Source organism: Anomaloglossus baeobatrachus, unplaced genomic scaffold (assembly GCF_048569485.1).
Source record: "Anomaloglossus baeobatrachus isolate aAnoBae1 unplaced genomic scaffold, aAnoBae1.hap1 Scaffold_41, whole genome shotgun sequence".
NCBI lineage: Eukaryota > Metazoa > Chordata > Amphibia > Anura > Aromobatidae > Anomaloglossus > Anomaloglossus baeobatrachus.
Genome location: NW_027443435.1, coordinates 609405 through 636548, shown reverse-complemented (window position 1 = coordinate 636548; position 27144 = coordinate 609405). Strand labels below are relative to the sequence as shown.

The 27144-nt window shown below is 49.0% G+C and overlaps 1 protein-coding gene across 2 annotated transcripts in view; it reads right to left on the bottom strand.

Moving 5' to 3' along the window:
* The window catches only part of LOC142277323 (uncharacterized), a 39954-nt gene extending 13340 nt beyond the window's left edge, over positions 1-26614 (bottom strand). The window contains exons 1-2 of one of the 2 annotated variants that reach the window (XM_075332632.1): positions 26493-26614; positions 21497-21624 (exon numbers count right to left, since the gene is read on the bottom strand). In XM_075332632.1, the coding sequence (XP_075188747.1) occupies positions 21497-21546 (50 nt within the window). In that variant the 5' untranslated portion in view covers positions 21547-21624; positions 26493-26614. The remainder of the gene's footprint in view (positions 1-21496; positions 21625-26492) is intronic. The other variant, XM_075332633.1, reaches the window with a different exon arrangement.
* Positions 26615-27144: the final 530 nt, after the last annotated feature.

Here is a 27144-nt window from a genome sequence, read left to right as displayed (position 1 = left end):
GGACCTCATTTTAGCAACTCCATTCTAGATGATTCACTAGTGAGCCGGCTAGATTAGAGTGGATTTTTTGATTATCTCCCTGTAGCCTCCACCAGTGGCATACCACCAATAGAGGCAGGCCACACGACCGCTATGGGGCTTGTGAGTCCGGGGGGCCCAATGCCAGCGCTGGCACCGGCCCCCCTCCCCTTCCACAGGCCCCCCTGCCCTTCCACTGGCCTCCCTCCACTTCCACCGGCCTCCCTCCCCTTCCACAGGCCCCATGCCGTGGATCGCACTTACATTTATATCAGCATCACAGATGCCAATACAATTGAAAGCAATGATGAGAGAAGGAGCAGAACAGTCCCTTTCTCATCATTCTCCCGCTGTGTGTCTGTGACACTCTGATGTGTCAGCACAGAGGAGCGCGATAAAGTCACTACTGTGCGCCACTGTGCTAAAATGTCAGAGCGGCAGAACAGTGGACACACACTGAGGAGACCGGAACAGTGGGGGAATGAGGAGAAGTGAGTGTATTTGTGTATTTAATCAGGATGGCCAGAGGACTATGGGGGTGCATACTACTATATGGGGGTTGCAAAAAAGTATATGTCGGATTCATATAACTATATGTAGGTGCACAATATTAAATTGGAACACACAATATGGTGGTGCACTATATGGGGGCTGCATACTAGTATATGGCAGAATATAAGGGGTGCATACTATTATATGGAGGAATATAAGGGGTGTATAATACTTTATGGAGGAATATAAGGGGTGCATAATACTATATGAAAGATCCCTTTTACATGGACTATAGAGGTGCATTATACATGGAGGACTATGGGGCTTTATAATACAATATGAAGGACTATGGGACTATTATGATACATATAGGATTATGGAGGCTGCATTATATGGAGGACTAATGAGGATACCTTATACATGAACTACAGGAGTACATTATACATGGAGGAGTATGGGGCTGCATAATACAATATGACAGACACTTTATACATGGAATGCGGGGGTGCATTATACATGGAGGACTGGACTATGTGGCTGCAAAATACAATATGAAGAACTAGGGGCTGCATTATAATACATATAGGACTATGGTTCTGCATTATATGAGGACTAATGGGGTTACCATATACATGGTCCATGGGGCTGCATTATAATACATGGAGGACTTTGTTGTGAATAATACAATATGAAGGACTATGGGGACTGCGTTATATTATATGGACTAATGGGGTTACCTTACACATGGACTATGGAGGGTGCATTATAATATATGGAAGACTATGGGGTTCAGTGTAATACATGGAGGACTATGGAGTTCAGTATAATACATGGAGGACTATGGAGTTCAGTATAATACATGGAGGACTGTGGGGAGTTCAATATAATACATGGAGAACTGTGGGGAGTTCAATATAATACATGCAGGACTATGGTGGCTGCATTATAATATATGGAGGACTATGGAGTGCAGTATAATATATGGAGGACTATGGAGTGCAGTATAATATATGGAGGACTATGGAGTGCAGTATTAGATATGGAGGACTATGGGGTGCAGTATAATATATGGAGGACTGTGAGGTGAATTATAATATATGGAGGACTATGGAGTGCAGTATAATATATGGAGGACTGTGGGGTGCAGTATAATATATGGAGGACTATGGGGTGCAGTATAATATATGGAGGACTGTGAGGTGAATTATAATATATGGAGGACTATGGCAGTTGTATTATAATAATTGGAGGACTATGAGCGCTATCTTATACATGGAGGACTGTGGGAAATGCATTATAATACATGGAGGACTATGGGGTGCATTATAATAATATGAATGGTTACGTGGGACCCAGGGCCGTATTTGGCATTCATGCTGCCTTAGGCACTTTAAGTTGTAATGCCCCCTACTAGTAAGGCTGCTTTCACACTTGCGTTGTTTTGCATCTGTCACAATCAGTTGTGTGACTTATGCAACGGATGTGTTGCAGATAGTGGCACAACTGATGTGACTGATGCTGCAAAACAACGATCCGTTGTTTTTTGGGGTTTTTTTTTTACTGTTTTACCAGCGGCTGGCTATTGTGAACGATCAGCTGATCACCCGGCTGCCGGCCGCTGGGCGATCACCTGATTGTTCACAGTAGCCCAGCGATCAGATGATCATTCTCAAAAGCCAGCTGATCGCTCTCAAAATCCACCCGCCGGGCGATCAGCCGAGAGAGAGAGAGAAACATTGATTTCAATTATTAAACACAAGAGCTGAGCATGCGCAGTAGAAAAAAAGGATTCTGACGCTTAAAAAACGCTATATGCTGCATTCCTACGTTCGTACATAACTACATCACCAGAACAATCATCAGTACAGAAATACAGCCCCAGAACCACTGTCTGTACATGACTGCATCATCAGAACAATTGTCAGTACAGAAATCCAGCCTGAGAACAACCGTCAATACATGACACATCACCAACGTTATACAGCGATCACTTTCAATGTCAGGTTAGCCCCTATCATATAAACTTGTATACCTTAACAATGGTAAGGAGATGATTGAAATTGTTGTTACCAACTATCATCAAACTAGGTACCACAGTACTGATTAGTTGCTAGTAGCTGCACTAGTAAACATTTAAAGAGTAACTTAAAGGTTTGGTCTAAAGGCAAAGTAATTTTCATTCTAAATCCCTATATTTAGTGCCAAAATATAATTTTTTTTTAATATACTTGCATTAATAATTTCCTATTCTGTCCCTTGACGCTTCATTTCAGGGAGGGGCAGAGGCTGTGGCACTGACTGCAGCCTCCGCACCATGATAAGGCTTCTTTCGAGTATCCCAGCATGCACCATGCTCTAGGATTCTCAAAAGAAGGGTCATCAAAAAGGTCCATTAATTCTTAGACTGGTGCAGTAATGTGTCCTGAGACCCCCATAGGTGAAGTGCACGGCTCAGGAGACAGGACTCGGATTTTCTACTGAATCCGTGCTGCTTTGTCTGCTCTCCTGCACTTTCCTAATAGGTCTTTGCAGCAATTGTGGGGGACTCGGGACTGGGTTCCCCTCAGATCTGCTCAAAATGAATTACCCTAAAACATATAAAATAATTTATAAAACATTAAGTCGCTCTTTAAGGTGCGTTTACACTGCTGCGGATTATTGGTCTACCTCATCAAGCTGTCAATCACCTGATGTAGGAGCAATATATCTGTCACCCACAAAATGCCAATCACCCGGCACAAATATTCATAATAGGGAACGTCGCCAATAGAAAAATCAAACCAGGTGCATACAGCCCATACAGAAATCACACCAGGTGTATACAGCTCATACAGAAATCACACCAGGTGTACACAGCCCATATGTCAGAGTTCCGGGATTTCCAGTTCTCTTTTGAAAGAGCTTGCCCTCTGTTAACATGGAGTTTGCTGTTCTGTTGCCCTACTTCCTGTCCATCTGTTTAAAAGGCCGCCCCTAAGCTTAGTCCAGTGCCTGAGTATACTGCTTGCTGTGTACTCCTGCTTTGCTGCTCTTGGTTCCTGATTGACATTTGGATCCTCCTGAAAAACAACCGACACCGACTCTGGACTTCACCTGGTCTCATCAAGCTGTGCCCGGACTCCGTCTGCCGTCTTGGGTCAGCACTTCTGCCCGGTTCCTTCCGGTTCGTAACCACTCTGGACTCTCATCTCGTACGGACATTTTTGGACTATACCTATTCCCCTTTGTGTCCCGGCTGCTGCGCATTTAGGCCTTCTGGGGTGATTGCCAGACAGTCCCTGTATAGGGGTTCGCTCTTGGTGGTCTCCCTGGGGGAGTCCGGTGCGTGGCCCCGGGAATTCCCCTTCGCTCCGATCCTGGAAGGTATTTCCTGTGTTTTATGTTCTACTGTGTTTTGTTCCGTTTATGTACATATTGTTGGTTACATATTATAAACATCTCTGCACCAAGAACTCGTCTCTGGTTGTCATTGCCCTAACGCAATCGAAATCCTCAGTACATACAATAGTATTACATTATACTCAGGCCTAAAAAAGGATTTCGCTGGGGCAATGACTGAGACACGAGTAGATCAGCTTTTTTCCATGATTAACTCATTGCAGCAGGAGATGGAGGCGGTGCAAACTAAGCTTAAGGCCCCGTCACACTAAGCAACATCGCTAGCAACATCGCTGCTAACGAACAACTTTTGTGACGTTGCTAGCGATGTTGCTGTGTGTGACATCCAGCAACAACCTGGCCCCTGCTGTGAGATCGTTGGTTGTTGCTGAATGTCCTGGGCCATTTTTTAGTTGTTGCTGTCCCGCTGTGAAGCACACATCGCTGTGTGTGACAGCGAGACAGCAACAACTAAATGTGCAGGCAGCAGGAGCCGGCTTCTGCGGAGGCTGGTAACCACAGTAAACATCGGGTAACCAAGAAGCCCTGTCCTTGGTTACCCGATATTTACCTTAGTTACCAGCCTCCGCCGCTCTCACTGTCAGTGCCGGCTCCTGCTCTGTGCACATGTAGCTGCAGGACACATCGGGTTAATTAACCCGATGTGTGCTGTAACTAGGAGAGCAAGGAGCCAGCGCTAAGCATTGTGCGCTGCTCCCTGCTCTGTGCACATTTAGCTGCAGCACACATCGGGTAATTAACCCCATGTGTGCTGTAGCTAGGAGAGCAGGGAGCCAGCGCTAAGCAGTGTGTGCTGCTCCCTGCTCTGTGCACATGTAGCTGCAGCACACATCGGGTAATTAACCCGATGTGTGCTGTACTAGGAGAGCAGGGAGCCAGCGCTCAGTGTGCGCTGCTCCCTTGCTCTCTGCACGTGCACGTGTAGCTGCGTGAGCTGGTAACCAAGGTAAATATCGGGTTGGTTACCCGATATTTACCTTAGTTACCAAGCGCAGCATCTTCCACGTGGCGCTGGGGGCTGGTCACTGGTTGCTGGTGAGCTCACCAGCAACTCGTGTAGCCACGCTCCAGCGATCCCTGCCAGGTCAGGTTGCTGGTGGGATCGCTGGAGCGTCGCAGTGTGACATCTCACCAGCAACCTCCTAGCAACTTACCAGCGATCCCTATCGTTGTTGGGATCGCTGGTAAGTTGTTTAGTGTGACTGGACCTTTAGAGATGTGGAGGTACAGCTGGGCCATGATCACCAGGTACTGGGTCCGGCTATTCAGGATTTGCAAACCAGAGTGGAGGCTCAGGAAGCCGCCCCCACTACGTCCGTATCAGCTGCCGGTATGCCTAGGTTACCCCCATTTCGTTTCAGTGGTGATCGTAGTCAGTTTCGTGGATTTGTTAACCAGTGTATACTGTTTTTTGATGTACATGCTGATTATTACCGTTCTGACCGGTCAAAAGTGTTATGTATAATCATGTTGTTAACCTCACGAGCACTGGCTTGGGCTAATCCTATGATAGAGAATCGTGATATCCGTTTAAATCACCTGGATGACTTTCTGACAGCAATGGCGCAAATGTTTGATGATCCGAATCGCCGTGCTACCGCTGAATCAGCTCTCCTTTCCTTACGTCAGGGAAAGCGGTCTGTCGTTGAATACGCCACTGAGTTCAAGAGGTTAGTGGTAGACACCGACTGGGGAAACAATGCGTTATTGTCAGTTTTCAGAAAAGGTTTGTCCGGTACCATCAAGGACGAGTTAGCTCGTTCCGAATCTCCAGGGGATTTTGAACTGTTTCTCCAACACTGTGTGCGTATCGATACCCGCTTGACGGAACGTAGACAGGAAAAATGGGCAGCTGTAAACCGGGTAACCAACTTTGTGTTTCCTTCCAGAGAACCCGCTCTCAGGACGCCACGGGAGGCCGAGGATGTTCCTATGCAAGTGGACTCTCTACAAAAGCGAGAGACCAACGAACGTCGTGAACACCGGCTCCGTGAGCGTTTGTGTTTCTATTGCGGTCAATCGGACCATTTCCTGATTGACTGCCCAAGACGTCCAAATCGCCCAAATAAGGTATTGGCAGCCATGGCAGAGTGTGACAACACGGACGCAGAGTCCGATATCTCTGAGGCAAGTGGACACCTGGATGCGGTATTTCCCTTGACTGTAATGTCAACTTCACCTAAGGACTCAGAAGGGAAATACACCCATTGCTCGCTTCCCATTCAGATCCGGTGGGAGGGACAGTTAATTCCTACATCTGCTATGATAGACTCTGGGGCAGGGGGAAATTTCATGGACTCTTCTTTTGCCAGGAAACACGGTATCCAGACTCAACAAAGATCCTCACCGGTTACCATGGAGACGGTAGACGGATCTCCATTTAGTTTCTGGACCAGTTGATCGGGAAACAGTACCCCTAGAATGTATGATGAAGCCAGGTCAGCAGGAGACCCTTGTTTTCAGGTTGATTTCTTCTCCCCATTTTCCGATAATTTTAGGAATTCCGTGGCTACGGTCTACAAATCCAGTCATCGATTGGGAGACTAAAGAAATATCCTTCCCACCGCAGAGTGGTCCGACCATTAGTCCAACTGTACCGGTTCCAGTAACACCGAATGCGGAGGGCACTGTAAAGGTACCTGTTCTACCCCCGGTTTATCATGACTTCGCTGATATATGCGACAAAAGAGCAGATCGGCTTCCCCCGCATAGACCGTATGATTGTCCCATAGACTTACTCCCAGGGGCGGAGATCCTGTTTGGTCGTGTCTACCCGTTGGCGACACCTGAGTTAGAAGCACTAAAGGATTACATCGATGAAAGTCTAGCCAAGGGATTTATTCGCCCTTCTACCTCGCCAGCAGGGGCACCCATCTTTTTTGTGAAAAAGAAAGGGGGGACTCTGAGACCTTGTATCGACTACCGGGAACTAAATAAGATAACCATCCGGAACCGGTATCCGTTACCGTTGATTCCTGAGCTATTGGAGAGAGTCCAACAGGCAAAGATATTCACTAAATTGGATCTCCGTGGGGCATATAATCTACTCCGCATACGTCCCGGAGACGAGTGGAAGACAGCGTTCAGATGTCGGTATGGACATTATGAGTATCTAGTGATGCCTTTTGGACTTTGTAACGCTCCTGCGGCTTTCCAACACCTAGTCAACGATATTTTTAGGGATATAATGGACCAATTCATGGTGATTTACCTGGATGATATCTTGATCTTTTCTGATTCCCTACAGGAACACCAGGAGCACGTCAAGACAATACTTACCCGACTGAGGGATAACCACCTGTATATTAAACTGGAGAAGTGCGAATTCCATTGCTCAAAAATACAATTTTTAGGATATGTCATCTCTCCTCAGGGACTGAACATGGAGTCTGGCAAGATACAAGCAATTCTAGACTGGCCGGAACCGGGAAACATCAAGGAGGTACAACGCTTTGTCGGTTTTGCCAACTTTTACAGACGCTTTATCCGTAACTTTTCAGAGATCGTCCGTCCTATTACTCTGTTAACCAAGAAAGGATAGAAGTTTGTGTGGTCCGCCCAGGCCCAGGAAGCTTTCAATCGTCTCAAGGTTTGTTTTACCTCAGCACCAATACTAATACACCCGAATCCCGCACTCCCCTTTATTGTGGAAGTCGACGCTTCCGATTATGCATTAGGGCAGGGGTCTCAAACTCAGCTGGGTGTATGGGCCGCATATAGAAAAAAAAAATGAGGGGGGCCGCATTATTTGCAGGACAAAGTGAACATTTTTAATGAATCCATGTTTTTTTTTTTTCTATACATCTTGGATCACTTTTGTAAACATTTTTCGCTTGTTTATTATAACAAACGTGTACTTTTTTTGTTAAGTTTATATACAGAAAAGCATTTTTTATGTAAATAAAAAAAGTCATGCTTTAGGATTTTTTTTTTTTTTTACATTTTATCACCTTCTTGTAATTGTTTTACAATTAGCAGCATCATATAGTAATCTTAGCCAAAAGCTTGTAGTAATGTGCCCATCCATGTGCCCTGTAGTAAGGTGCTCATCCTTGTGGTATTGTGCCCATCCTTGTGCCCTGTAGTATTGTGCCCAGTAATATTGTTCCAATCCTTGTAGTATTGTGCTCATCCTTGTAGTATTGTGCTCTGTAGTATTCTGCCAATTCCCGTAGTATTTTGCCCATCCCTGTGGTGTTGTGGCCCATCCCTGTGGTGTTGTGGCCCATCCCTGTGGTGTTGTGGCCCATCCCTGTGGTGTTGTGGCCCATCCCTGTGGTGTTGTGGCCCATCCCTGTGGTGTTCAGCCCATCCCTTGTAGTATTGTGGCCATCCCTGTAGTATTCTGCAAACAAAAAAAAAAATTCTCCTCCGCTTTCCTCCGTTCCCTGTGTGCCCACAATCAGTACTTGCAGAGTTTTGGATGCAGCATGCTTCAGCTGCGTCCAAAACCCTGCTATGTATGGTAAAAGCACAGTGGGCATGGGATTTCTAAAAATCCCATGCCCACTGTGCGTGTACGGCCCGCAGTGAAAACGGAACTGCGGTGTGACTTCCAGAGGCCGCAGCATGTGAATTTATGCTGCGGCGTCTGAAGCGTCCTCCCTAGGCAGAGCACAGCGAGGAGACCGCAGCGGCCCAAACCCCTGATCGCAGGCACGGGCAGCTGCGGTCTCCTAAGGAGCAGACTTGCGGCCCCGCCGATCAGGACGCGCTGTGTCCAGCACACAGCGGGTCCTGATCTTGAGCACGTACCTTACCTGCTTGTCGCGGCCCGTGATGATAGCGGCTCTGTGCTGAGGGTCGGCGCCGGCAGAAACTTCACTGCATTTGAATCCATTTGCGGTGCAGCGCAGAGGAGCTGTGTCTGGACCAATGGCTGCTGCCTGCCAATCAGATGCAAGGAAGTGACGTCGCTGTATGACGTCACCTCCTTGCATCTGATTGGCAGACAGCAGCAGCAACTGGGATAGAACTGACAGCTCCTTGCGCGGCACCGCAGATGGATTCAAATGCAAGTTCCTGCCGGCGCCGACCCTCAGCATAGAGCCGCGATTGTCACGGGGTCTGCGGGCCGCAACAAACAGCCTCAGGGGCCGCATGCGGCCCACGGGCCGCGTGTTTGAGACCCCTGCATTAGGGGCTATCCTTTCCCAAAGAACTGGGGACAAGAGTCTCTTGCATCCGTGTGCTTTCTTTTCTCGCCGGTTGTCCCCTGCAGAAAGGAACTATGACATTGCGGACAAGGAATTGTTGGCGATTATTGCAGCTTTTAAGGAATGGAGACACCACTTACAGGGAGCAGCGCAGCAAGTGATAGTTCTCACAGACCATCGCAACCTGGAATTCCTTAAATCTGCCAGGTGCCTGTCTCCACGGCAGGCCCGTTGGAGCTTGTTCCTTAACCAGTTCAATTTTATCGTTACATACTGCCCAGGTTCACGTAATGGGAAAGCCGATGCCTTGTCCCGAATCCACGCCATGGACTCCGTGCCTGGAACCCCGTCTCAGACCGTGTTATCTGATGCCAATTTCGTTGGAGTAATCCAGGACCAGGACTTGTGGAAGGACATCAAGCTGGCCTATGATGGTGACGTATTTCTTGCTGCCCCCCCGAATGATGTGACTCTTGTCCTTCGGAATGGTGTGTGGTTGAGAGAGCGACGTATTTATGTCCCGGAGGCTGTAAGACTTCGGGTTCTCAAATTGATCCATGACTCCGTGTTGGCAGGTCATAGGGGGGTACAGAAGACGCAGGAATTTCTGAGTCGTTTTTTCTGGTGGCCAACCTGTTTAAAGGATGTGAAAGACTATGTCCACTCATGTGTGGTTTGTGCCCGGTGCAAGGTCCCTCGTGTGGCTCCTACGGGACTCCTTCAACCGTTACCCGTTCCATCTTGCCCTTGGGGATCCATCTCAATGGATTTTATTGTGGAGTTGCCAGTCTCAGGCGGTAACAATACCATTTTAGTGGTGGTGGATCGGTTGACCAAAGCTGCGCACTTTATTCCATGTACCGGTCTTCCCTCAGCCGCAGAGACAGTGGATTTGGTTATCCAGAATGTATTTCGACTGCATGGGGTACCAGATGAGATCATCTCTGACCGGGGCGTGCAGTTCACGTCTAAATTCTGGAAGGGGTTTTGTTCGGCACTCCGTATTGATGTCTGTTTGTCTTCTGCATACCATCCTCAGACAAATGGGCAAACCGAACGGACTAATAAAACCCTGGAGCAGTACCTACGTTATGTCAGCCATCTGCAGGATGATTGGTTGAAGCTGCTTCCTTTGGCGGAGTTCTCGTATAACAACACTCAGAGCAGCTCCACTAAGGTAACGCCCTTTTTCGCTAACTTGGGTTACCATACAAATGTTTTGCCTAGGTCACCGGTGGCTGTTTCGGTGCCAGCGGTGGAGGACAGAGTGACGGAGCTACGACAGAATCTGGAGGTTTTAAAGGACTCTTTGGCTTCGGCTCAGGAGCGTTACAAGAAGTCGGCAGACACTCTCCGGAAACAGGCACCCATGTATAAGGTAGGGGACTCGGTGTGGTTATCCACCAAGAATCTGAAATTGGGTGTTCCTTCGCAGAAGCTGGGGCAGAAATTCATCGGTCCGTTTAGGATCACCGGGATCGTGAGCCCTGTTGCCTGTCGGCTGAGGTTGCCGCACCATTTGAAGGTACACCCGGTCTTTCATGTTTCTCTGCTCAAACCTGTCTCCCCTAATACGTTTCATGGTCGTATCATGCCTCCTCCTCCGCCTGATGGTTGACGGCCAGGAGCAGCTCGTGGTTGAGGACATTATTGACCTTCAGTATCTGGTACGTTGGCAGGGGTACTCCCCCGAGGACGATTCCTGGGAACCTGTGGGTAACATTCAGGCGCCCCGGAAGGTTGCTCAGTTTCATCGGCGGTACCCGGACAAGCCAGGCCCTGATCCGTCCTGAGGCCGTTTCTGGGGGGGGAGTACTGTCAGAGTTCCGGGATTTCCAGTTCTCTTTTGAAAGAGCTTGCCCTCTGTTAACATGGAGTTTGCTGTTCTGTTGCCCTACTTCCTGTCCATCTGTTTAAAAGGCCGCCCCTAAGCTTAGTCCAGTGCCTGAGTATACTGCTTGCTGTGTACTCCTGCTTTGCTGCTCTTGGTTCCTGATTGACATTTGGATCCTCCTGAAAAACAACCGACACCGACTCTGGACTTCACCTGGTCTCATCAAGCTGTGCCCGGACTCCGTCTGCCGTCTTGGGTCAGCACTTCTGCCCGGTTCCTTCCGGTTCGTAACCACTCTGGACTCTCATCTCGTACGGACATTTTTGGACTATACCTATTCCCCTTTGTCCCGGCTGCTGCGCATTTAGGCCTTCTGGGGTGATTGCCAGACAGTCCCTGTATAGGGGTTTGCTCTTGGTGGTCTCACTGGGGGAGTCCGGTGCGTGGCCCCGGGAATTCCCCTTCGCTCCGATCCTGGAAGGTATTTCCTGTGTTTTATGTTCTACTGTGTTTTGTTCCGTTTATGTACATATTGTTGGTTACATATTATAAACATCTCTGCACCAAGAACTCGTCTCTGGTTGTCATTGCCCTAACGCAATCGAAATCCTCAGTACATACAATAGTATTACACCATAGAGAAATCACACCAGGTGTACACAGCCCATACAGAAATCACACCAGGTGTATACAGCCCATACAGAAATCACACCAGGTGTATACAGCCCATACAGAAATCACACCAGGTGTATACAGCCCATACAGAAATCATACAGGTGTATACAGCTCATACAGAAATCACACCAGGTGTACACAGCCCATACAGAAATCACACCAGATGTATACAGCCCATACAGAAATCACACCAGGTGTACACAGCCCATACAGAAATCACACCAGATGTACACAGCCCATACAGAAATCACACAGGTGTATACAGCCCATACAGAAATCACACCAGGTGTATACAGCCCATACAGAAATCACACCAGGTGTATACAGCCCATACAGAAATCACACCAGGTGTACACAGCCGACACAGAAATCACACCAGGTGTACACAGCCCATACAGAAATCACACCAGATGTACACAGCCCATACAGAAATCACACCAGGTGTATACAGCCCATACAGAAATCACACCAGGTGTATACAGCCCATACAGAAATCACACCAGGTGTATACAGCCCATACAGAAATCATACCAGGTGTATACAGCTCATACAGAAATCACACCAGGTGTACACAGCCCATACAGAAATCACACCAGGTGTACACAGCCCATACAGAAATCACACCAGGTGTACACAGCCCATACAGAAATCACACCAGGTGTATACAGCCCATACAGAAATCACACCAGGTGTACACAGCCGACACAGAAATCACACCAGGTGTACACAGCCGACACAGAAATCACACCAGGTGTACACAGCCCATACAGAAATCACACCAGGTGTATACAGCAATCACACCAGGTGTATACAGCTCATACAGAAATCACACCAGGTGTATACAGCTCATACAGAAATCATACCAGGTGTACACAGCCCATACAGAAATCACACCAGGTGTATACAGCCCATACAGAAATCACACCAGGTGTATACAGCAATCACACCAGGTGTATACAGCCCATACAGAAATCACACCGGGTGTATACAGCCCATACAGAAATCACACCAGGTGTATACAGCCCATACAGAAATCATACCGGGTGTATACAGCTCATACAGAAATCATATTGGGTGTATACAGCCCATACAGAAATCATACCAGGTGTATACAGCCCCCAGGGCTGTGAAGTCGGTAAGTCAACCTTCGACTCTGACTCCTCAATTTCCTTGCACCGACTCCGACTCCACGACTCCTACATATATTGCTTATAGTTAAAGAAGTTGTCCAGTTACCAAAACTGATTTTTTTTTTTTTCTGATAAATCTTGCTAATATGTGCCCCTCAACACATCTATTATGTTTTTTCAGCAAAATTACCTTTTATTGTGCACTAGGAGCACACGGTCATTGCTGGCTCCAGCTCTGATGGGGTTAATCTCTCCTCTGACTTCCTGTGTTCAGTTCCTACAAGTCCCAGAATTCTTTGTGGCTCTAGGGCGGTGTCTAGCTTATCTAACACACCCATTGTGTCTAATACACCCACTCTGCTCCCACCCAAACCTCCTCCCTGCCTCTTCCCCGGTGGATGCACTGATATCATCAATCATACAGACCAGCAGCAGCTCTACACAGCCAGGGGAAGAAAGTGTGTGTGCGCGTATATACAGTGTGTGTGCGTATATACAGTGTGTGTGCGTATATACAGTGTGTGCGTAATATACAGTGTGTGTGTGTATATATATATACAGTGTGTGTGTGTGTATGTCATACTCACCTGTCTGCAGGGTCCGGGTGGCATGCCTGCTTCCAGCCCCTGTCTCGGTACCCGCCGCTTCGGCTGTGTGCAGTCTCCCCGGGGCACGTACGAAGCTTGCAGGACCTGGCGGTGGATCACCTGATGCAGTCACCTGACGCATCAGCTGATCGATTCTCGTGGTGTCGCCGGCTTTTTTCGCGCCCGGGCCGGCTATCAGCTGATCCTGCCGTCAGGGGACTTCATCAGCTGATTACCGGCAGCTCCTGCAGTGATGGGCCAGGATCAGACTCCGCTGCAGGAGCTACCGGTAATCAGCACAGACGTGAGTATTTATTTATTTTTTTTTTTTATTGCACTGATGCTTCAGCTGATTGTATAATCGGCTTTTATACAATCAGCTGATGTGTCATGTGATTCACGTAGTTTAACCTGACACATCATCTGATCGCTTTGCCTTCCAGCAAACCGATCAGATGATATTGGATCCTGATTGGACGGCGCGGGACCCTGACCCAGGATTACTGCGGAGGGGGGTTTATTTCAATAAAGATGGAGTCACTAATTGTGTTGTGTTTTATTTCTAATAAAAATATTTTTCTGTGTGTTGTGTTTTTTTTATCATTACTAGAAATTCATGGTGGCCATGTCTAATATTGGCGTGACACCATGAATTTCGGGCTTAGAGCTAGCTTATAATATACAGCTAGCCCTAACTCCATTATTACCCAGCTAGCCACCCGGCATCAGGGCAGCTGGAAGAGTTGGATACAGCTCCAGAAGATGGCGCTTCTATGAAAGCGCCATTTTCTGGGGTGGCTACGGACTGCAATTCGCAGTGGGGGTACCCAGAAAGCTTGGGCACCCTTCACTGTGGATTCCAATCCACAGCTGCCTAGTTGTACCCGGCTGGACACTAAAATTAGGCAAAGCTCACGTCATTTTTTTTTTTAAATTATTTCATGAAATTCATGAAATAATTAAAAAAAAAGGGCTTCTCTATATTTTGGTTCCCAGCCGGGTACAAATTGGGGGCAGCCCGTACCTGCCTGCTGTACCCGGCTAGCATACAAAAATATGGCGAAGCCCATGTCATTTTTTTTTTCTTTTTGGGTAAAAAACTGCATGCAGTCCTGGATGGAGGATGCTGAGCCTTGTAGTTCTGCAGCTGCTGTCTGCTCTCCTGCATACACTAGTGAATGGAGGATGCTGAGCCTTGTAGTTCTGCAGCTGCTGTCTGCTCTCCTGCATACAATGAACATTTTGAATAAGGGAAATGACATCAGACCTTTTTTTTTTTCATCAACAATCTTTAATGGCATTGTGCACTGATTAAAAACGCAGTGAGCAAAAACGCAGCAAAAAAGGCACCAAATCGCAGCAAAAACGTGACATGCAGCACCGCAGGTGACAGAGCAGAGCAAGTTGGTGACATGCTCTGCTCTGACACATAGTGTGCTGCATGTCACTGTATCCACTCTGGGACTTGTTGTGCAGGTGACCGGATGATACATGTCACTAACTGCCCCACTCTGTGATTTCTGCTGCATAGTACCAACTGTATACACTCTCACCTGCACAACAAGTCCCATAGTGGAGACAGTTAGTGACATGTAGCATCCGGTCACCTGCACAACAAGTGCCAGAGTGGAGAAAGATAGTGACATGCAGCACACTATGTGTCAGAGCAGAGCATGTCACTGTCTCCACTCTGCTGACCTCACAGCCCGTACACGCTGCGATGGATGCAGGGGGACACAGAACAAGTAATCGGCCGACACTGGAGTCATCTGATTACTTGGGATGAATTGAGCAGTAAAATGCTCTGGTGCTCGATGGGCGAAGCCCATGCCGATTTTTTTTAAAAAAAATTCATTAAAAATAAAAAAACAAAAAAATCACATTGTTTGTGGGCTCCCGCTGCATTTTCTATGCTAAGGGTAACCAAAGCAGCTACTGGCTGCTAGCCCCCGCTGCTTGGTGTTACTTTCACTGGCAATAGAAATGCAGGGAAGCATTTTTTTTTTTTATAAAGGTTTTTCCCTGAAAACGTTTTTAAGAAAATGACGTGGGCTTCGCCATATTTTTGTATGCTAGCCAGGTACAGCAGGCAGCTGCGGGCTGCCCCGAACCCCCAGCTGCCTAGTTGTACCCGGCTGGGAACCAAAAATATAGAGAAGCCCTTTTTTTCATGAATTTCATGAAATAATTAAAAAAAAAAAAAAAAATATGATGTGGGCTTCACCAAATTTTTGAGTCCAGCCAGGTACAACTAGGCAGCTGGGGATTGGAATCCACAGTGCAGGGTGCCCAAACTTTCTGGGCCCCCCACTGCGAATTGCAGTCCACAGCTGCCCCAGAAAATGGCGCTTTCATAGAAGCGCCATCTTCAGGCGCTGTATCCAACTCTTCCAGTGGCCCTGGTGGCAGGTGGCACGCTGGGTAATAAGGGGTTAATACCAGCTATGTTTTACCAGCTGGTATAAAGCCCGAGATTCTTAATGTCAGGCCAAGTTTAACCTGGCCATTAAGAATTTCCAGCAAAGGGTTTTAAAAAAAAAAAAAAGACATCACACAGAGAAAAATACTTTATTAGAAATAAATACACAGACACAGTAGGGACTCCATGTTTATTACTCCCTCTCACCCCTCCACGATGGAGAGATTTCTGTACTGACCATGCCAGGAGAGAGCGAGGAAAAGAGAGCGAGCGGGGGGGAGAAGAGAGTGAGCGGGGGGGGAGAAGAGAGCGAGCGGGGGGGGGAGAAGAGAGCGAGCGGGGGGGAGAAGAGAGCGAGCGGGGGGGAGAAGAGAGAGAGGGGGGGAGAAGAGAGGGGGGGAGAAGAGAGAGGGGGGGAGAAGAGAGAGAGGGGGGAGAAGAGAGCGAGGGGGGGAGAAGAGAGCGAGGGGGGGGAGAAGAGAGCGAGGGGGGGAGAAGAGAGCGAGGGGGGGAGAAGAGAGCGAGGGGGGGGAGAAGAGAGAGAGGGGGGGGAGGAGAGAGAGGGGGGAAGAAGAGAGCAAGGGGGGGAGAAGAGAGAGAGGGGGGAGAAGAGAGAGAGGGGGGAGAAGAGAGAGGGGGGGAGAAGAGAGAGAGGGGGGGGAAGAGAGAGAGGGGGGGGAAGAGAGACAGGGGGGGAGAAGAGAGAGAGGGGGGGAGAAGAGAGAGAGGGGGGGAGAAGAGAGCGAGGGGGAGAGAAGAGAGCGAGGGGGGAGAAGAGAGAGAGGGGGGGAGAAGAGAGAGGGGGGGAGAAGAGAGCGAGGGGGGAGAGAAGAGAGCGAGGGGGGAGAAGAGAGAGAGGGGGGGAGAAGAGAGAGGGGGGAGAAGAGAGAGAGGGGGGGAGAAGAGAGAGAGAGGGGGGAGAAGAGAGAGAGGGGGGAGAAGAGAGTGGGGAAAGAAGAGGGGGGGCAGAGGTGCTCTGTCACCAACTGTCTCCACTCTGTGACTTGTGGTGCAGGTGACAGAGTGCAGACAGTTGGTCCCATGCAGCAGGACAGATGGCAGAGCACAGCGGTGACATTCCTGTCAGTGTCTTGCTGCTGGGAGGAGCACACGATCACACTGCCCGACACCGGCCGCTCTCCTGACATCGCAGCAGAGCGGGCGGGTGGACAGTGTGATCACATACTTACGTGCATGGGGGGATTCAGCTGAAGAACCCCCCCCTGTACTGCACACTGGCGCCCCGTGCCTCACCATCTTCAGGACGCTCAGCCGGCTCCACACTGACGTCCTCCGGATCCTCCCCTCGATACTGAGCTGTGACGTGCAGTAGTCACCGCCCACAGCCCTGTCACTCAATCTGAGTGGCGCCGGCATCCTGTGACGTACCCGTCTTGTTTGAGAGCCCGGAAATGCCGGGACGTCAGAGGATGCCGGCGGCCACAGCTCCAGGGGGTCATGTGACAGGCACTGAGCGTGCAGCATAGCGCCGCTCAGTGCCAGAAATGGAAATACAAGCCAATGGAGAAAATACCTAGAATTGTAAGTAGAACTTCGACAGAAAATAAAAAAAATGGGTGAACCACCCCTTTAAGTGAAAAATGTATTGTAGTACATGAACATGTGTATGTGAACATCAGACATTTAATAATTTTTATGATACAATAATCAAGATATTTGGATAGAACATAAAATATATTTATTGGATACAACTTTAGAACACAACAAACTGTAATAAATTATAATTATGTAATACAATATGTAATATACAGATTACATATATATCTTGTGTGTATGTGTATATATAAATATTACATATTGTATTACATATTTACAATTTATTATTTTTTTGTGTTCTAAAGTTGTATTCCAATAAATATATTTTATGTTCTAAATATCTTGACTATTGTATCATAAAAATGATTAAATGTCTGATGTTCACATTGTACTTAAATATAAGCATTATACTAAATGTTATTATTTAGTATATTTTTGATGAAAACTGTTTTTTGCCACTTACATAGATTAATATATAGTGTTATATATAACACTATGTAATACACTATGTAAGTTGCAAAAAAACAGTTTTCAACAAAAACATAGTAAATAACATTTGTGCAGTCCATGAATTTGTTGTAAGAAATAGAATTGCCTCCATCAGATCCTCCTTCGCAGATGACCTCAAATCTGACCTAATAATTTTAAGGCTAGAGAACAACCTCTCTACAGTAACTTGGGTTGGAGGCAAAGCCGTAACCACATGGGCAACATCTAACAATTTCTGGGTATAAAGGAATTGCCTCATGCACAGTCAGTTTTGATGAACGGTTGAATTTTTCTATTTCTTTTGAGAGCAAGTGAAAACTTTTACTGAAATCTGGTCAATCTGCTGCTATAGGAGACGGAGTGAAATCTTTTTCCTTGCGGCAACGGTTTGCCTGCTCCATGTCATCCAAATACTTGTCAAAGTTAAACTCCTTATCTGATGAGGATGACGATATGGCAACAGTAGCACTGTCAGGCCCCAAGTCCTCTTGCGCCTGGCAGTCCTGTAGCTGTTCATCCTAACTGCTACCTCACTCAAAGCTTCTTTTCCTTTAGTAAGCTGTTGATCATCAAGCAGTATACGATGACTTGGGTCCACATAAATAGCTGCCAGAAGAATTTTATTTTCCAATAGCTGTGTCTCTCTCCGTTGCATTGAAGCAGAAATGCCATCTGCGATTAAACCTCCTCTTTGGGACAGGCAAAATAGCAAGTTTTTCCATTCCCTTATGAAAATGCCAGGAGTTAAATCGTCAGCTTGTAATTTTTTAGTCACAGTAAATGGGTGATTAAGCAATTCCTTCAATTCAGCCACCGGTTTGGCGGATGCAGCGCACGCCAGTACAGTACGATACAGTAGAGTGGCAGCGCCGCAACTTCCGGGTTACATACTCCGGTCACATGACAGCATGTGACCGGTGTTTGTTGCGCTGCCACTGTACTGTACTGGAGTGCGCCGCATCCGCCAAACAGGCGAAAAGCCGGATGTGTGAAACCGGGGTCCCTCTTGCAGACTATCTCTTATTGCCAGCTGCAGCGTGCGCACAACACAGCGCATGTGATGAATATGAAAGTGTTTTGAAGCAGCTTCAACAAGATCATCTCCCATATGATGACAGGTTGAAAAAGTTAGATATGTTTAGCTTAGAAAAAAGATGTCTCAGAGGAGATCTCATTTATATGTATAAATACATGTGTGGTCAATATAAAGGACTGGCACATGACTTATTTCTTCCGAAGACAATACTAAGGACCAGGGGGCAATCACTGCGAGTGGAAGAAAAGTGATTCCGACAGCTAAATAGGAAAGGGTTCTTTACAGTTAGAGCAGTCAGACTGTGGAATGCCCTACCACAAGAGGTAGTAATGGCAGATACTATAACAGCTTTCAAAAAAGGGCTGGATGATTTCCTTAGTACACACAACATTGTTGGTTATAAATGACTTGGTGACCAGGTGTAGAACTGGTGGAGGAAGGTTGAACTAGATGGACCTAGGTCTTTTTTCAACCTTAGTAACTATGTAACCATCTAATCCTAAAGTATCATTTTGCTGTTCTTCTGTTGTAATATCTGTTGGTTCCTCAGTTACATGAACAGCACTGTGGCCTTCCATCTCACACATACTAAATCCGAAATTTTCTACTAGCTGTTGTTCATTACTCTCATTCATCACTTTAATTGTACTTATGTTTGAAGCATTGTCCATTACAATGGCAAGAACCTGCTGTTTTTTGAGTTTGTAATCTTGCAGAACTTTTTCCACTAAGGCCTGAAGAAACTGGCCGGTGTGATGAGCTTTACTATCTTTTACTGCCAGTGTCTTGCTAACAATTTCTTTCTTGTCACAAACATATCGAACATTGATGGCAAAATAATTCAGTGAAATGCAGTGACTCTGGGCATCCAGCAAAGGCAATGGGTTTCAATATAGGACATTCAGACACAGCGGTTTGTGAGGATCCTCACAAAGAATGAGCATGTCAGATTGTGTGGCCTTTTTCTAATCTGCTTTTGCTATTGAAAGCATTATGTATGAGCTCAAAAACCCTTCAGGTGATGCGGTTTTTTAAAAAGCTGATCTGCTTTTGCAGCTGACAAACGTATCCTCAAAAAACGCAGCAAAAACGCTGTGTGTGAATGTAGCCTTAGATCAGGAATAGAACAGACATTTATAGGACATTTCATAACTTTCCCAAATTCCTATGAAAAAAAATTCAGCACATTCTGCATTGCACTACTGTCCCCAATTTATTATATATTTTAGGAGTCGGTGCATTTTATACCGACTCCAACTCCACCAAAATGAGCTCAGACTCCGACTCCATGACTCCGACTCCACAGCCCTGTACAGCCCATATAAAAATCATACCAGGTGTATACAGCCCATACAGAAATCATACCAGGTGTATACAGCTGAATACAGAAATTATACCAGATGTACACAGATCATACAGAAATCATGCCGGGTGTATACAGCCCATACAGAAATCATACCGGGTTTATACAGCCCATACAGAAATCATACCGGGTTTATACAGCCCATACAGAAATCATACCGGGTGTATACAGCCCATACAGAAATCATACCGGGTGTATACAGCCCATACAGAAATCATACCGGGTGTATACAGCCCATACAGAGATGACACCAGGTCTGTACAGCCTATACAGAAATCACACCAGGTGTACACAGCCTATACAAAACTCACACCAGGTGTATACAGCCCGTACAGAAATCATACCAGGTGTATACAGCTCATACAGAAATCATACCAGGTGTATGTATACAGCTCATACAGAAATCACACCAGGTGTATATAGCCCATACAGAAATCACACAAGATGTATACAGCCCATACAGAAATCATACCAGGTGTATACAGCTCAAACAGAATCACACCAGGTGTATACAGCTCAAACAGAAATCACACCAGATGTATACAGCCCATACAGAAATCACACCGGGTGTATACAGCCCATACACAAATCATACCAGGTGTATACAGCCCATACAGAAATCATACCAGGTGTATACAGCCCATACAGAAATCATACCAGGTGTATACAGCTCAAACAGAATCACACCAGGTGTATACAGCTCAAACAGAAATCACACCAGATGTATACAGCCCATACAGAAATCACACCGGGTGTATACAGCCCATACAGAAATCATACCAGGTGTATACAGCCCATACAGAAATTATACCAGGTGTATACAGCCCATACAGAAATCACACCAGGTGTATACAGCCCATACAGAAATCATACCAGGTGTATACAGCCCATACAGAAATCACACCAGGTGTATACAGCTCAACTTAACATTTGATAAAAGATTCACTTTTGTTTATAGGCCACTCCAGAAGTGCACAATGCCCCCTCACTGCAAAATAATATAATAAAAAATAGAAGATTTTTTTATTTTTAGGTTACACTGTTTCTACCTGGCATGATTTTTATATGGGCTGTGTTCCCTAAAAAATATTTGTACAGTTTAATTGGCATTTGGGGGGTGACAGACGCCTTTAAATATCTTTCTTGGCCGCACATTGTCCTGTGAACACATGCTGCCAAGAAGAATGCTATTCTATGTGCACAGGACGATCATGGTAAAGATCGTACTGTGCACATGAAAGTACGGTCACAGGCTCAGCAGCTGTTAAACCACTAACCATCTGCTGGATATAGATCAGCGATCACTTAAAACCTGCATTAGCCAATGTGTTTAGCCATCACCTGCATTTATCCAGCCTCAAACCTCGGTACCTCACAGGTCCTGGCGCCATGATGACTTCACATCCACAGCTCGTCTCTGCAGACCTCCATCTTCTCTGCTCTTCTGCAGCACATCACGACACAGTGCCCTTAAAAATAACATCTCATTATAAAAATAAAAACCCATGCTGTTCCCTAAATAAGCCCCCAAAATAAATAACTGTCCCTCACTTTAATCCCTGCACAAAAAAATGACCCCCACACTGTCTATATTATGGTACATGGCTTCCACACTGCCCCCTTTATATACCACACAGTCTCCCCTCATGAGTTACACCCACTACACCCTCCTCACTTAGGAACTACGATCTCCAAATTGTCTGCATCACATGCTGCCCCCTATTCGAACTGTCTCCCACACATTAGACTTCTACATACTGAGCCATGTTGCCCTTTCTCCATACTGAGCCCACCCCACGCTGCCCCCTTTTCCATACTGAGCCCACCCCACGCTGCCCCCTTTTCCATACTGAGCCCACCCCACATTGCCCCCTTTTCCATACTGAGCCCACCCCACGTTACCCCCTTTTCCATACTGAGCCGACCCCACGTTGCCCCCTTTTCCATACTGAGCCCACCCCACTCTGCCCCCTTTTCCACAGTGATTCCACCCCGCAGGCTGCCCCCTGCCCCATACAGATCACACCCCATGCTGTGAGTCCACACAGAGCCAAATACATGCACCCCCTTTATTATACAGAGCGCTCACTATGCTAATGCCCCCTGCCCCATAGAGATCCCCCTCCATGCACCCTCTTTCCTATACAGCGTACCCCCTATGGCTGCTACCCCATAGAGATCCCCCTCCATGCACCCCCTTTCCTATACAGCGCGCCCCCTATGGCTGCTGCTCCCTGCCCCATAGAGATCCCCCTCCATGCACTCCCTTTCCTATACAGCGCGCCCCCTATGGCTGCTGCCCCCTGCCCCATAGAGATCCCCCTCCATGCACCCCCTTTCCTATACAGCGCGCCCCCTATGGCTGCTGCCCCTGCCCCATAGAGATCCCCTTCCATGCACCCCCTTTCCTATACAGCGCGCCCCCTATGGCTGCTGCCCCATAGAGATCCCCCTCCATGCACTCCCTTTCCTATACAGCGCGCCCCCTATGGCTGCTGCCTCTGCCCCATAGAGATCCTCCTCCATGTACCCCCTTTGCTATTCAGCGCGCCCCCTATGGCTGCTGCCCCATAGAAATCTCCCTCCATGCACTCCCTTTCCTATACAGCGCGCCCCCTATGGCTGCTGCCCCTGCCCCATAGCGATCCCCCTCCATGCACCCCCTTTCCTATACAGCGCGCCTCTTATGGCTGCTGCCCCATAGAGATCCCCCTCCATGCACTCCCTTTCCTATACAGCGCGCCCCCTATGGCTGCTGCCCCTGCCCCATAGAGATCCCCCTCCATGCACTCCCTTTCCTATACAGCGCTCCCCCTATGGCTGCTGCCCCCTGCCCCATAGAGATCCCCCTCCATGCACCCCCTTTCCTATACAGCGCGCCCCCTATGGCTGCTTCCTCTGCCCCATAGAGATCCCCCTCCATGCACCCCCTTTCCTATACAGCGCGCCCCCTATGGCTGCTGCCCCATAGAGATCCCCCTCCATGCACCCCCTTTCCTATACAGCGCACCCCCTACGGCTGCTGCCCCATAGAGATCCCCCTCCATGCACCCCCTTTCCCACACAGCGCGCCCCCTATGGCTGCTGCCACTGCCCCACACAGATTACACCCCATGCACCTCCTTTTCCCATAGAGAGCGCCCCCTATGGCTGCCCCTGTCCCATACAGATTACACCCCCCGGGTACCGCCGCTATCTTCGGCTCTACAGCGCCTACCCCCTGCTCCGGTTACATCTCCTCAGCGGCACTCAGTCTGCAAAGACGCCGGCAGCGGTGAGGTAATTCATCGCGCTACCCGTGACGTCATCAGTGAGCGCGCCAGGCCAGGGAGCTGATTGCAGCTTGTGACCCCGGAAGTGGCGCGCAGGAGCAGGTATGGAGGATTATTTGTATTAGCGTTCAAGACGCTAATACAAATTAATCACGGGACCAACTAACACCTAAATCCTCCCCCCCCCCCCCCCGCAAAGACTCTGGTTTTAGTTATGAGTCTGGGGAGGGAAATTAAAAAAAAATGTCCCACAGCAGATGTGCCCCAATCCATCCATCCTACAGTCCCCACCCCGGATGTGCCCCCATCCAACCTTCCCACAGTCCACACCCCAGATGTGCCTCCATCCATCCATCCTACAGTCCCCACCCCAGATGTGCCCCATCCATCCTTCCTACAGTCCCCACCCCAGATGTGCCCCCATCCATCCTTCCTACAGTCCCCACCCCAGATGTGCCCCCATCCATCCATCCATCCTACAGACCCCACCCCAGATGTGCCCCCATCCATACATCCTACAGTCCCCACCCCAGATGTGCCCCCATCCATCCTACAGTCCCCACCCCAGATGTATCCCCATCCATCCTACAGTCCCCGCCCCAGATGTGCCCCCATCCTCCATCCTACAGTTCCCACCTCAGATGTGCCCCCATCCATCCTTCCTTCCTACAGTCCACACCCCAGATATGCCCCCATCCATCCATCCATCCTACAGACCCCACCCCAGATGTGCCCCCATCCATCCTTCCTACAGTCCCCACCCCAGATGTGCCCCCATCCATCCATCCATCCTACAGACCCCACCCCATATGTGCCCCCATCCATACATCCTACAGTCCCCACCCCAGATATGCCCCCATCCATCCATCCATCCTACAGACCCCACCCCAGATGTGCCCCCATCCATCCTACAGTCCCCACCCCAGATGTGCCCCCATCCATCCATCCTACAGTCCCCACCCCAGATGTGCCCCCATCCATCCTTCCTACAGTCCTCACCCCAGATGTGCCCCCATCCATCCATCCATCCTACAGACCCCACCCCAGATGTGTCCCCATCCATCCTTCCTACAGTCCTCACCCCAGATGTGCCCCCATCCATCCATCCTACAGTCCCCACCCCAGATGTGCCCCATCCATCCATCCTACAGTCCCCACCCCAGATGTGCCCCCATCCATCCTACAGTCCCCACCCCAGATGTGCCCCCATCCATCCATCCTACAGTCACCACCCCAGATGTGTCCCCATCCATCCATCCTACAGTCCTCACCCCAGATGTGCCCCCATCCATCCATCCTACAGTCCCCACCCCAGATGTGCCCCATCCATCCATCCTACAGTCCCCACCCCAGATGTGCCCCCATCCATCCTTCCTACAGTCCCCACCCCAGATGTGCCCCCATCCATCCTACAGTCCCCACCCCAGATGTGCCCCCATCCATCCATCCTACAGTCCCCACCCCAGATGTGCCCCCATCCATCCTTCCTACAGTCCCCACCCCAGATGTGCCCCCATCCATCCTACAGTCCCCACCCCAGATGTGCCCCCATCCATCCATCCTACAGTCCCCACCCCAGATGTGCCCCCATCCATCCATCCTACAGTCCCCACCCCAAATGTGCCCCCATCCATCCTTCCTACAGTCCCCACCCCAGATGTGCCCCCATCCATCCATCCATCCTACAGACCCCACCCCAGATGTGCCCCCATCCATCCATCCTACAGTCCCCACCTCAGATGTGCCTCCATCCATCCTACAGTCCCCACCCCAGATGTATCCCCATCCATCCTACAGTCCCCACCCCAGATGTGCCCCCATCATCCATCCTACAGTCCCCACCCCAGATGTGCCCCCATCCATCCTTCCTTCCTACAGTCCACACCCCAGATATGCCCCCATCCATCCATCCATCCTTCCTACAGAACCCACCCCAGATGTGCCCCCACCCATTCATCCTTCCTACAGTCCCCACCCCAGATGTGCCCCCATCCATCCATCCTACAGTCCACACCCCAGATGTGCCCCCATCCATCCTTCCTACAGTCCCCACCCCAGATGTGCCCCCATTTATCCATCCTACAGTCCCCACCCCAGATGTGCCCCCATCCATCCTTCCTACAGTCCCCACCCCAGATGTGCCCCCATCCATCCATCCTACAGACCCCACCCCAGATGTGCCCCCATCCATCCATCCTACAGTCCCCACCCCAGATGTGCCTCCATCCATCCTACAGTCCCCACCCCAGATGTATCCCCATCCATCCTACAGTCCCCACCCCAGATGTGCCCCCATCATCCATCCTACAGTCCCCACCCCAGATGTGCCCCCATCCATCCTTCGTTCCTACAGTCCACACCCCAGATATGCCCCCATCCATCCATCCATCCTTCCTACAGAACCCACCCCAGATGTGCCCCCACCCATCCATCCATCCTACAGTCCCCATCCCAGATGTGCCCCCATCCTTCCTACAGTCCCCACCCCACATATGCCCCCATCCATCCATCCTACAGTCCCCACCCCAGATGTGCCCCCATCCATCAGTCCCCACCCCAGATGTGCCCCCATCCATCCATCCTACAGTCCCCACCATAGATGTGCCCCCATCCATCCTACAGTCCCCACCCCAGATGTGCCCCCATCCATCAATCCTACAGTCCCCACCCCAGATGTGCCCCCATCCATCCATCCATCCATCCTACAGTCCCCACCCCAGATGTGCCCCCCTCCATCCTACAGTCCCCTCCATCCATCTATCCTTCCTGCAGCCTCTTTCAACGTGCAGTCTCTCCCCCTGCGAGCACCCCCAACGTGCACCCCCAACGTGCAGCCTCTCCCCCTGCGAGCCCCCCTCCAACGTACAGCCGCCTTCCCCCAACGTGCAGCATCGCCCAGTGTAAGCCCCCAATATGCAGCATCGCTCCCTGCCCTGTGTAACCCCCCATATCCCCCTTCCTTATGGGAGCCTCCACAGCCCTGTGCTGCAGCTTCAGTACCTTCCCTGTGATATATACACGAGCTGCAGCCCCCAGTAGTGACAGGAGACACTTTTATTTCTTACCCAAAATCCAGTGTGAGCCTCAGATCTATAACAAATGAGGAAAAGCTGAATCTTCTCCACCTCAAGGGTCAGGATCGATCCGCTCTGCACAGGAGCCTGGGCACTGCTGCTTCCCCTCACAGATCTGCACAGCACGAGGAGGCCCCGCCCCTTCTGGTGACATCATTCCCTCAAAAAATCAACTCCATTCTAGACGCTACTCTCTGGCCACTGGGATGTAAGATGGTAGAATGTACGGGCTCCTTTCCGGTATGACGTCCTTCCTGACACGTGTTAGGGGCATGATCTGATTTCACGAGGCGACAGTTATGTCTAGAATGGAGGTGATATTGTGAGGTGACTGCAGTCTCCAGTGTAGACGGCTCTGTACTGAGGGGACTAGAATGGAGGTGATATTGTGAGGTAACTGCAGTCTCCAGTGTAGACGGCTCTGTACTGAGGGGACTAGAATGGAGGTGATATTGTGAGGTGACTGCAGCCTCCAGTGTAGACGGCTCTGTACTGAGGGGACTAGAATGGAGGTGATATTGTGAGGTGACTGCAGTCTCCAGTGTAGACGGCTCTGTACTGAGGGGACTAGAATGGAGGTGATATTGTGAGGTGACTGCAGTCTCCAGTGTAGATGGCTCTGTACTGAGGGGACTAGAATGGA